Genomic DNA, 12,651 nt, shown 5'->3' on the forward strand with positions numbered 1-12,651 from the left:
AAATCTGAATGGACTAATAAATAATAAGGAAATTGAAGCAGAATTTTTTTTTTTTTTTGGAAGCGGAGTTTCGCTTTTGTTGCCCAGGGTAGAGTGCAATGGCACAATCTCAGCTAACTGCAGCCTCCACCTCCCAGGTTCAAGCTATTCTCCTACCTCAGCCTCCCAAGTAGCTGGGATTACAGGCACCCACCACCATGCCAAGTTGATTTTTTGTATTTTTAGTAGAGACAGGGTTTCATTATGTTGGCCAGGCTGGTCTCGAACTCCAGACCTCAGGCAATCCACCCGCCTCAGCCTCCCAAAGTGCTAGGATTACAGGCATGAGCCACCAAACCCAGCCTGAAGCAGAAATTAAAAGCCTCCCATGAAAGAAAAGCATAGGACCAGAAGGCTTCACTGCTAAATTCTGACAAACCTTTAAAGAACTAATAGTAATTACTCTCAAACACTTTCAAAAAAGTGAAATAGAGGAAATATTTCCAAACTCATTTTATTAGGCTACCATCATTCTGATACCAAAGACAGACAAGGACACTACAAGAGACAAAAATACTAGGCCAATGTCAGTAATGAACCCTGATACAAAAATCTTCAACACAATATTAGAAACCAAATTTAAGAATATATGAATGGAATCATTCACCATGATCAAGTGGGATTTATCTTTTGGATGCAAGGTGGTTTCATCATATGCATATGAATACATGTGATAAAATGCATGAACAAAGTCAAAGACAAAAATCATATGATTCTCTCAATACACGCAGAAAAAGCACATGACAAAATTTAAAACCCTTTCATGATGAAAGCTCTCAACAAATTCAGTGTAGAGAAAATGTATCTTGACACAAAAAAGAACCAGGTATGACAAGCTCTTAGCTAACATTATTCTCAACAATGAAAAGTTGAAAGCTTTTCCTCCACGTTCAGGGACAAGACAATGATGACCACTCTCACCACTTCTTTTCTTCGTAACAGTGGAATTCCTAGGCAGAACAATTAGACAAGAAAAGAAAATAAAAGCATCCTACTCAGAAAAAAAATAAGTGAAATTATCTCTAATTGCAGACAACATGATTCTGTATACAGAAAACTCTAAGTATTCCACCAAAAACTGTTAGAACTGATGCATGAATTCAATAAGGTTTCAGGATACAAAATAAACTAACAAAGATCAGAAGCGTTTCTGTATACAAATAACAAACTACCTGAAGAAATTTTAAAAAAAATCCCAAGTACGATAGCAATACAAATTAAATACTTAGGTGTAAATTTAAGCAAAAAATTAAAAGTCCTGTATATGAAAAACTATAAAACACCAATGAATAAAAATTTAAAAACACAAGTAAATGAAAAATTCATGCTTGTGGATGGGATGAATTAATATTGTGAAAATGAACAAAATACCAAAAGCAACATATTTGATGCAATCACTATCAAAATTCCAATGCCATTCTTTTACAGAAATGGAAAAAAAATCTTGACATTTGTATTGAACAGACCTAAAATAGACAAAATAATCTTGAACAAAAAGAACAAAGCTAGAGACAGCATGCTACCTAATTTTATTACATATTGTAAAACAATTGTAATCCAAATAGCATGGTAGTGGCATATAAACGGACAAATTGGCTAAACAAAATGGAAAACCCAGAAATAAACCCACACACGGTCAACTTATTTTTGACAAAGGTGCCAAGGACACACAATAGTTAAAGGATAGTCTGTTATACAAATGGTGTTGAGAAAACTGAATATCCACAGGAAAAATAAAGTTAGTCCCTTAACTTACACCACATACTAATATCAACTCCAAATGAAGATTTAAATAGAAGGCCTGAACTGTAAAATTACTGGAAGAAAACATAGAGTTAAAGCTCCACAACACTGGTCTCAGCAATACTGTTTTTGATGTAACCCTGATAGCAGTCAACCAAAGCAGAAATAGACAAATTTGTTGTGGCTTAGTTTTGAATTTCTGGTCATTTACTCAGTCTGGTCATTACTTTCCCACACTTCATGGTTACAAGTACCAGTCAAGAGGTGGATCCACCTTTCTACTGCAGTATCTGAAAATCACTGTCTGTTCTATCCTCTGCCTGACCCTCTCTGGCATTCTTGGGATCTACATTTTGATGGAAATGTAATGCTCTGAAACCCTAGGCATATAGGAACCAGAAACATGTATGCAGACTCTACTTACAGACAGCAACATAGTTGGAAATATAGTAATCAAATATTTTATATCTGTTTCTTAGAGATCTGGATTCCACTAAAACGGATTCATGGGTGTCAGGGCATTAGGGGTATGGACTGATAACAAACCTCTCCCTTTTCAGTGCCAAACCAAGTTAGAAATAAAAACAAGAGGTCAGATCAGTATCCAAATACATTATTCCTTGTAAAACTGATTTAGAAACTATGGCTTACTGTTGACCAAAAAAGACTTCTAATATTTCCCCCAGCCTTGACTTTAGAACCTGAACAAAAAAAAGTTCATCTGAAGAACAGTCAGTTACCCACCAGTGTAGGCAGGGTCTGCATCTGCGTTCCACTCCTCCTGTTCAGAATCCAGAGGAGAAAGAGAGACTAGATGTACTCATTGATCATTGAGTAAGTTTGCCTTACTAACAGGCAAACGTGGACCAACGGATTTGATGGGACCAATGGATAAGATTTCCCATCCACCAAATAAGTCACATCTTCTCCTGGCTCTGGGAATGAGCCAGATAAAGGTGAAGAGTTGGCAGTGTTTCTACTCAATATTTGTGAGAAGACTGAAGGTGTTGTCAATGGGTAGATAGAAATGGAATGAGGTGGGAAAGTTTTACTCATTACCAACTTCTTTTCATTCATGTAGTATATGCTGAAGGTAGCCGCTAGAAGAACTGACTTCTGGAAAGATCATTCCTCTCACAATTGCTTGATCTTGAGTATTTTATTTTTGTGTTAAAGAACTGATATTGGTTTGTGTACACTGAAATAATGGGAGGAAGCTCTGTATGGAAGGAAAAGAAAGTTTCCTTTCTTTTCTAGAGCCTTCTGTTCAGGTTATCTGAGTCTCCTTATTCGTGGGATGAGTGTCTACAACAATCTCCACAATCCTGTGTCTGGTCATTGAAGGTATATATCAGAGTGACACTTGGAAACGTGGTATAAAGAAGAAATATGCATTTGTCAAATGAAAAATTAAAATGTAAAAAAAAAAGTTTAATAGGGAAAAACAGAATGAGAAGGGCAGGGACTTGATTAGAGTTTTGTCAACTGGGACAAACATTGCAGTTTTAGCCAAATACTTGCCATCTTTTTAGTGGAAGACTTTGACATGTAAGTTCTAGATTATTCTTTCATTTATAAATAACTGTGTAGCTTAATGAGATGGCCCCTGTTAGTATCTTAGGCCATCTATTGAAGGTTTACTAAATTCTTCCAAGGCATGTGAGTCAGTGCTCCTCAGCAAAGCAGTGACAAACCTGCTTTTCCCTGGTTTCCCCAACTGTGTAAAACCTTATTAAAGAATTCCTGAACAATATAAATTTCCCTCAGCAAGATGGAACTTCCCAAGCTCTTGTCTCAGGAGAGAATGTGGATTATAGAAAGATTGTGGGTGTGAGCAGAGTGGGAAGTTATTTAGGTAATAAGATATTCAGGCTCAGCACAGTGGCTCACGCCTGTAATCCCAGCACTTTGGGTGGCCGAGGCGGGCAGATCACAAGGTCAGGAGATGGAGACCATCCTGGCTAACATGGAGAAACCCCATCTCTACTAAAAATACAAAAAAAAAACTAGCCGGGCACCTGTAGTCGCAGCTACACAGGAGGCTGAGGCAGGAGAACTGCATGAACCCAGAAGGCAGAGCTTGCAGTCAGCCAAGATCATGCCACTGCACTCCAGCCTGGACGACAGAGCCAGACTCCGTCTCAAAAAAAAATAATAAAAAAATAAAAAGTTAAAGAGGCCAAGAAACATTATTTAAAACACGATATAAATTTTCATCAGACATAAAAGATACAAAAATATTTTCATTTAATAAACATCTTTGCATGTCACATATTTAATGGGAAACAAAATATCATGTTAATAGCCTAGTAATACAATTTTATTATCTTTTAGATTTTTTTTGTCAGCACGTATTCTTTCTGTTTTGTTTTGCGTTTGAGATGGAGTCACTCTGTCGCTCAGGCTGGAGTGCAGTGGCACGATCTTGGCTCACTGAAACCTCTGCCTCCCGGGTTCAAGTGATTCTCCCACCTCGGCCTCCCAAGTAACTGAGACTATAGGCATGCACCACCACACCCAGCTAATTTTTGTATTTTTAGTACAGACAGGATTTCACCATATTGGCCAGGCTGGTCTTGAACTCCTGACCTCAAGTGATCCACCCGCACTGGCCTCCCAAAGTGCTGAGAATACAGGCATAAGCCACTGCAGCCAGCCAGCACAAATTCTTATTATGCTTTTAAAACTAGTTATTGATTTAGATTTTACTCATTAGTAGATTCTAGTGCAGAAGCCATAGAGCAACAGTCCCCAGCCTTTTTGGCACCAGGCACCAGTTTTGTGAAAGATAATTTTTCCACAGATGGGGGTTTGGGGGATGGTTTCAGGATGATGATTCAAGCATATTACATCTATCGTGCACTTTATTTCTATTATTACTACATTGTAATACATAATGAAATAATTATACAACTCATCATAATGTAGAATCAATGGGAGTCCTGAGCTTGTTTTTCTGTAACTAGCTGGTCCCATCGTGAAGAGAGAGGAGACAATGACATATCATCAGGCATTAGAGTCTCATAAGGAGCATGTGACCTAGATCCCTTGAACGTGCAATTCACAATAGGATTTTCACTCCTATGAGAATCTAATGCCTTTGCTGATCTGACAGGAGGCAGGGCTCAGGTGATAATGTGAGCAACGGGGAGTGGCTGGAAATACAGATGAAGCTTCACTCGCTTGCCTGCCACTCACCTCCTGCTGTGCAGCCTGGTTCCTAACAGGTCATGGACCTGACTGTGGCCTGGGGGTTGGGGACCACTGCTATAGAGGATTCAGATTTAAATTCAGAAGTTAGAATGAAAAAGAATTATATTCTTTATCTAAATGATTTCACAGTTAACTAAGAGAAAGTCAGTATAAGTTGAAAAGTTTATCAGTGTTAATAAGAATGAAAAATATGTACAATATGCAATTACTATTAAATATAATTTGCCCATAGTTGCACACTGAATTCATTATCATGGCAGTTAAGTATCAGAGCTTCTGGTTTCTCACTCTTCATTCATGTATTCAGCAACCATGTGCTAAGGTACTAGGACAAGCACTGGAATAACAAGATAAAGATGATACGGTCCACCCTTCAACAACTGTATGCTATAATCTGAAAAAACAAACAGGCAATTCCCATACAGAGTCATACATACAATGACAGGCATAAGACACCACTTACTGGAAGGCATAGAAGGGATACTAGCCCAGATTTGTGTCAATATTGTAGGCTTTTTAGTAGAGGCAAGTCATAGGTTGATATTTGAAGGGGAAGGAAAACACATGTAGGATAGAGGGAAGAAGTAAATGCAAAGAGCTGGAGGTGAGGACGATCACTGTGGAGCTCCATGTAGTCTAGTTCGGCTGGATGCTAGAACAAAGGAGCAGAGTATGGTAAGTGGTGAAAGATAAGGCTGAATAACCTGACAAGAACCACACTGATGTGAGAGTTTTGATTCCATGCTAAGGAATTTTCAACTTTTCCCAGAGGCAAAAGTAAACCAACGACAAAGTCAATGACTAGAGATTTAAAATGTCACTGGTCAAGTGACTGCTTGTGACCTGTAATTACTTAACTAATTGTTATCACATGAGTGTGGGGTCTGTTAGCCTTAAGTCACTACCTTAACCTCGAGAAGTTGATGATGCCTTTGTTTTCTGAGAACAGTTTCAGTGTGCAGGCTGACAGTTCTATAGGGGTGGCAGAAGAAAAGTGTAGGGCCAGAAAAAAAGGGATACACAGACTTCTTGAGATTTTTTTTAAAGCTATGGAACATGATGAAGTAACAAAGCATAAGTATACCCTTCACTATGAATGTTTATGTTTTCACATCTTTCACTAGATGTGTGTAAGAAAAAATATTTAATGTAGCATTTATTAACCAAGCAATTGAGAGAAATACCGTTCACTACTTAAGAGTTTATTTCAGAAATCAATGATTTGAATTTAATTCATAAATTTTGGCAACATACCTTCATCTAGCTCTTGAACACCTGCAGCATCTGAAATAAATCAAATATTACTTATAATGTTTCAGTCAAACAAGAGACATTATCATGTAAACCCACTGTAAGTCAAGGAACATCTGTACTGTAGATTGATCATCCCTAATCTAAAAATATGAAATCCAAAATGCTCTACAATCTGAAACTTTTTGAGCACGGACATGACACCACAACTGCAATGTTCCACACCTGACCTCATGTGACAGGCTCTGGTGAAAACAGTAAAAACTTTGTTACCTGCAAAAAATTACTGTAAAACATTGTAGAGAATTACCTTCAGGCTATGAGCATAAGGTATATATGAAACATAAATGAATTTCATGTTTAGACTCAGGTACCATCCCCAAGATATTTCATTAGGTATATACAAATATTCCAAAATCTGAAAAAAATCTACTTTTGGTCCCAAGCATTTTGGACAAGGGATATTTAACCCGTCCTACTGGAAAAATAAAATTCCTTTTCAGTATGACAGAAATTAAGAGATCAGCTTACCAAACTTGAATGCTGCAGGATTTTCTCAAGCCGCTCAATTTGGTCATCCTGTTTTTTAATCGTTTTTCTCATCATGGCATTTTCTACTTCAAGCCTAAAATGTGCATTTTAAAATAATTACTCTCACACATAATTGTTTTTAAATCATGTAAATCCTAAACAAACTTCTGAAGGTATAATTACACAAATTCTTAGCGATTGCAAAAGTAGATGATTGGGCTACTGTGTCATTTTTCTACCTGTGTTTTGTTGATAATATGCAAAATTTAGGAATGTAGAAAAATGATGTATTTCAATATAGCTTACAGATGAAATTTTTTGGCTTCACAAAGACATACTTATTATCATAACTGATACAATTTTCATACTACAGTGCTCTTTTGCTAAGTTATTTTGTGTGCTGCTTCAAATTTTACTTTTGTGCGTCGCCTTCCATCTCCTTGATACATCTTACAGTAGCTGTAAGTTGATCCCGTATTTCTTGAAACTAAAACAAAGAATTTTAAAAAATTACATTTGGAAATGACCTAAATGTCCATAAGTAGATTAATGAATCAACAAAATATATATAAAATATTTTAGACTATCACAATCTTTTTTATTTAAAAAAGGTCAGAATCTAGGAGAAATCATCCCATTACCTGTTTTCTGTAATTAATTTTAGTGGGACACTGCTACACCCCTTCAATCTGCATATTGTTCATGGCTACTTTTGTGCTATAACTGCAGGGCTGAGTTATTGCAACAATGATCTTATGGCTCACAAAGCCTTAAATAATACTATCTGGCCCTTTACAGAAAAGTTCACAGACCCCTGCTCTAAGACTAAAACACAACATTCTTCTTGCTTTTGAATTACATTTTATCAGTTAAATATTCAAACTTACAAACTGGTAAAATGTGGAAAGATAAAGGATTACCTCATGCTAAGCATTTATATTTTGAATTCCAAACACTACCACATCAACTATAATTTTATTTTTTGTATGTATGCATTTAGTTTTATTATAGCAAAGCAACTTGCACATTTTTAAATATTTAAAACTAAGTGTCATCTTTCCTTTCTAGGGAAACAACAAGAAAATTAAAAAACAAGCAGGAACAAAATTAAAATCCACAAAGTCAGTTCCAAATAAGGTCCTACAGGATCTTATTGACCCTCTCACTGAATAGCAAGACTCAAGTCATCATTAGGAGAGAAGTAATTTAAAAGCGTCATCTTAAACTGCAAAGATGTCCATTAAACATGCCAAAGGAGAAATCTTGTTGTCTAAATGCCCACTTAACCAACCCAAACATCTCAAACCCATCCTTTGCTGACCTTCTATAACCACCTTTTTAGTTTAGCTTTTTCTATAAATAAGAGAAAATAGATACATGTTGGCAAATGCTAACTCTCCATATTCATATAGAGACAGAATGTGCTCTCTGAGCCCAATACAGAGAGTAAGGATTTTCATCGAAATAAAAATTTATTCAGTAAAATGGCCTTTCTGAACAAGTTAACCTGAAATCTATGAAATAAGTATACACAGGTTCTTTATACATTCAGAAAAGTAGAGACTAAAAATAAGATAATTTTCTGAAACATTCCATTAGACATTATCCTCTGAATTAATCTGGCTTGCCTCACCATGCCAACAGAGAAATCATTAAAAATAGACTGTTTAACAGGAAAAAAAAACTCTCTCAACTTCTGTGAGAATTGATGCATAATTCTCAACTTTCCTAAGGTTAAATATTTAAGAAAAAAATATATGTATAAAAAATGGCAGAATGAAAGCCAGAGATTAAGATATAGGTGTGTTATAATAAAATTTTAATAAAATTAATAATAAGGAAAATACAAAAGAAAGCCATCCACTATAAAATTTTAATAAAATTAATTATAATAAAAATACAAAAGAAAGCCATCCACTAAAATTAGTACCCCAAAGCACTTTATATTAGTTAACTAGCTACAGATTAACAGCTGTTGGCATGCAAAGTTTCATACATACTTGACTTCTCATTTGGTCTAATTTCTTCCTTGAATCCTGCATCTCATTTTCTAAATAGATGCAGTGACGCGATGAAGCATCCAGCAAAGCTTTTGTTGCTGATTGTTTGTTTAAGACATCATCTCGTTTTCGTTGAAGCTGTCTCACAGCTACCTGATAAGATGTTATTTTTGTTACTGATTTTACAAATCACCTTATTATTAAACCATTAATAATATTTAACTCTAAAGCATACACTATGAAAAATATCACCACACAGACCGATTCACCTTCTTTTCCTCGTGTGTACACATTCCTGTGTATTAATGAATCCAGTTAAGGATACAGAAGGTGTTATCTTCCTGCCAAACTGGTATTGTTATTCACACAACATTTCAGCCCACTAGTCATTCCTCCCCTGATGAATCTGCAATGCTTAAAAACCTGAAGTCTCAAAAAGAAATGAGTATGTGGGTGAGACCGATGGTAGTAAATTATACATTGTGGAATGATTTCCCTCTTTCTTTTTATTAGAAACTCAAATCAACCTCAGAGTTCCTCACATTAAATCATCTGCTTAAATTCTTCCAATAGATGTGTATCTCAGAAGAAAAGTAAAATTACAGTGGTCTTAGATGCTCTAAGTAACCTGCCCTCCACCTCCCGCCCTGACTCAGCTGCTGTATCTCTCCTCCCTACTCACTCCATTCCTACTCTACGTGAATCCTGCCACTCTTCGTTAGTCTGAAATCCTCCTTAGTCTGAAAATGGGGATCCAGTGTCAAACTAATAAATCACAGATAGCTATGCCTCTCTTTGTCCTGGACAAAGTTATATCCAAATGATAGTAATTGAGCCTTGAAATAAAAAGTATGAGCAAATTTTTTATTTAAAAACTGAAAGTAAATTATAAATGCCAGTGGGAAGATTAAATCAAACATGATTTGGCTAAAATTTACTGCATTTTCCCCATATTATAATATAAGTAAAGTTAGATGCCTTTAAAGAATAGAATGATCATATCTATACATAATTTGAGATTGAAATAGTTCCAGATTTAAGTCAAATTGACATGAAGAAAAACAAAATTTTACCAACTAAGACATATTTAAAGCTACTGAAGAAAAGTAATTATGAAATAGGGAATACCCTTCAGTTCATGTAGGAAATCTGAAATTAACTGTCAAAGTACCCCACTTAATTGAATCAATTTCAAAATACCATTTTAGGTATGAGCATTTCCATATATCTGATTGATCATGGTCTTAAAATGTTGCAACATAAATACATTAAAATTATTATTTCAGCAGTATAAGACTATATTATTAATATTAGTCTATATTAACATTTTATAACTTAAAATTTTATAAGTGACACATTGACTTTAATCAGAGGAAAGCATCTCTCAGTTCTAACTTTGACTTGCTGGAAACAAGGAATGTTTCTAAGCAGATATATTTATCATATGTATCCTTTTTTATATTCAACTAGATCCAACATTCAACTGTAACCAAATATTACTTTAAATTTTACTTCAGGAAGTTTGAAAAATACTTATTTTTCTTGATACTTACTTCTCTTTCTGCTTTCTCTTCTTCATACTGGCGTTCTTTTCCTTTCCAATGATTCAATTCATTGACCAACATTTTACTGTCTTCTTCTAGTAAAAGACAGCGCTTTCTGCACTCAGCTTGAAGGTTTTGTACTCTAGCATCACATCTGGCTTGAATATTAAGTATTGCTTTTTCTTGATTGTCAGCTTTGTTGCGAGCATCATCCAGTTGCTGTTGAAGCAACATATTTTGTTTTTTTAGTTGACAAAATCTTTCCTGCTTTTCTATGCATTTTTCCATTCTATTGTATCCACTTTTGTACATTTTTTCAATGTCCTTCATTCGACTCTGTTTTTGCTTTAGCTCACTTTGCACGTATTCAAAAACCAAAGCCTTTTCTTTCAGAGCCTCTCTTGTGTAATGCAGCTCAGTTTCGAGGACTCTGGACTTACTCTCAGCTTTAGAAAGTTGCAGAGAGAGAATCAGAACACAAGAATTCAAATTTTCCTGTAAATGACACCATTTATCTACTGTGCCCTGGAACGCAAGCTCTTGGTCTCTTTCTGATGAGTGACTTTGATCATGATCACATAGAGCAGCATTCAGTCTACAACGGTATGATTGCATTTCTGTTTCCAGTCTTTGCCTGCTCTCTCTTTGCTTCTCCAGTTTGGAATGGAGCGTTGTGTTTTCATCCGTCAGAGCAGCAAGCTGTCCACTATAACAGGCTATCGTTTTTGCTAATGTTTCTTCATTCCGTTTTAGAGTCTTTTGAAGGTCTTCACGCTTTCTTTTCACAATTTCAAAGTCTTTTAAGTATTTCTTTTCCAGGTTTTGGTTTTTTATTGTGTCTTTTTCCAGCCTGAGCCTGGCAATTTCATCTTGCATCAAGCTGTTTTCATGCAGCAGGTCTTCTTCTTTTTCATCAGTTTCAGAAATCTAAGTAAAACAAAGAAAACTTGTAACTAGTATCCAATAGGATAACATATTGTGATTGCTTCTGAAATTAAATAATAACCCGTACATTTATACAACGAGAGGTTGCCATAACTGGATATCTAACTGGGAAAAAAGAAGTGGAGTCAAAACCTCAAACCTCATACAGCATAAATTCCCCAAAGTTCAAAAGTTTATTTGAAGACAGTGAATCCATGAAAGCAAAAAGGAAACCACTAGATAATTTTTTTAAATTTCAGGATAAAAAAAGGCTTTTACTGCATTACAACAAATTGCAAGGCATAAAGAATTAATAACTATGACCACATTAAAAAATTGGGTTTACACTCTAACATCTAAACTATACCTCTCCCTATAGTGAGAGCCTTAGCTTGGCAGATATTTGGACAGATGAATGACATTTTCCAAATTCTTTAAGTTCCCTTTTTCTAAAATATCTAAAATATCTAGGATATCTATTCTACTTTTCTAATATTGTCATGGTCAGTTTTAAGAATGACATTTATTGATAAATGATAAGTCTAGGCATTGTACTAAGCACTTTTACACACACAAATCAATGAACTCATTTAGTTATAATTCTATAGCAAAAGGTTAAAAATATAAGCAAGCTGCAGGATTTTTTCCAGCTTTTCTGACTCTACTCCTAGTGCTCTTCCAACAAATCAGTAACTTCTGTGAGGTAGATATATACATACAAAAATAATCTTCCTTTTCAAGACACCAAAAGTCAAGAAAATTAAATTTATAAAGCTCTTTTTAGAAAATCATGAGATTATTTACTATTGTGATAACTTTTATTTCTTTTCCATAACATTTGAAATGTAATTAACATGAAATAGGAGAAAATATGCTGAACTATGTCACTAGGAACAAAATACTTACAATATCATTAAGTATATATTATAGAATAGCATTGTTTTCACAAGGCCTTTGAACTAAAATAAAATATTTCAAGATTTATTATAAATAATTGTAGCTATAAATGCCATTATTCTTTTTTATTTTATTTTATTTTATTTTATTTATTTATTTTTTTTTTTGAGACAGAGTCTCACTCTGTTGCCCAGGCTGGAGTGCAGTGGCGGGATCTCGGCTCACTGCAAGCTCCACCTCCTGGGTTCACGCCATTCTCCTGCCTCAGCCTCCCGAGTAGCTGAGACTACAGGCGCCCGCCACCACGCCTGGCTACTTTTTTTTGCATTTTTAGTACAGACAGGGTTTCACCATGTTAGCCAGGATGGTCTTGATCTCCTGACCTTGTGATCCGCCTGCCTCGGCCTCCCAAAGTGCTGGGATTACAGGCGTGAGCCACCATGCCCGGCCCACCATGATTCATTTTTAAGATGAAATAAAATTTGGGGATTGTTTAGGCCTAAATAATA

At 35.5% G+C, this 12,651-nt stretch overlaps 1 protein-coding gene across 1 annotated transcript in view; it reads right to left on the minus strand.

The window, feature by feature from the left end:
- Positions 1–477: 477 nt before the first annotated feature.
- Positions 478–12,651, minus strand: part of LOC100449536 (ankyrin repeat domain-containing protein 36A) — a 137,127-nt gene continuing 124,953 nt past the window's right edge. The window contains exons 77-82 of the mRNA XM_054543008.2: positions 10,331–11,248; positions 8,778–8,930; positions 7,194–7,264; positions 6,778–6,871; positions 6,250–6,279; positions 478–5,647 (exon numbers count right to left, since the gene is read on the minus strand). Of these exons, the coding sequence (XP_054398983.2) occupies positions 6,256–6,279; positions 6,778–6,871; positions 7,194–7,264; positions 8,778–8,930; positions 10,331–11,248 (1,260 nt within the window). The 3' untranslated portion in view covers positions 478–5,647; positions 6,250–6,255. The remainder of the gene's footprint in view (positions 5,648–6,249; positions 6,280–6,777; positions 6,872–7,193; positions 7,265–8,777; positions 8,931–10,330; positions 11,249–12,651) is intronic.

This window comes from Pongo abelii, chromosome 23, assembly GCF_028885655.2.
Source record: "Pongo abelii isolate AG06213 chromosome 23, NHGRI_mPonAbe1-v2.0_pri, whole genome shotgun sequence".
Taxonomy (NCBI): domain Eukaryota; kingdom Metazoa; phylum Chordata; class Mammalia; order Primates; family Hominidae; genus Pongo; species Pongo abelii.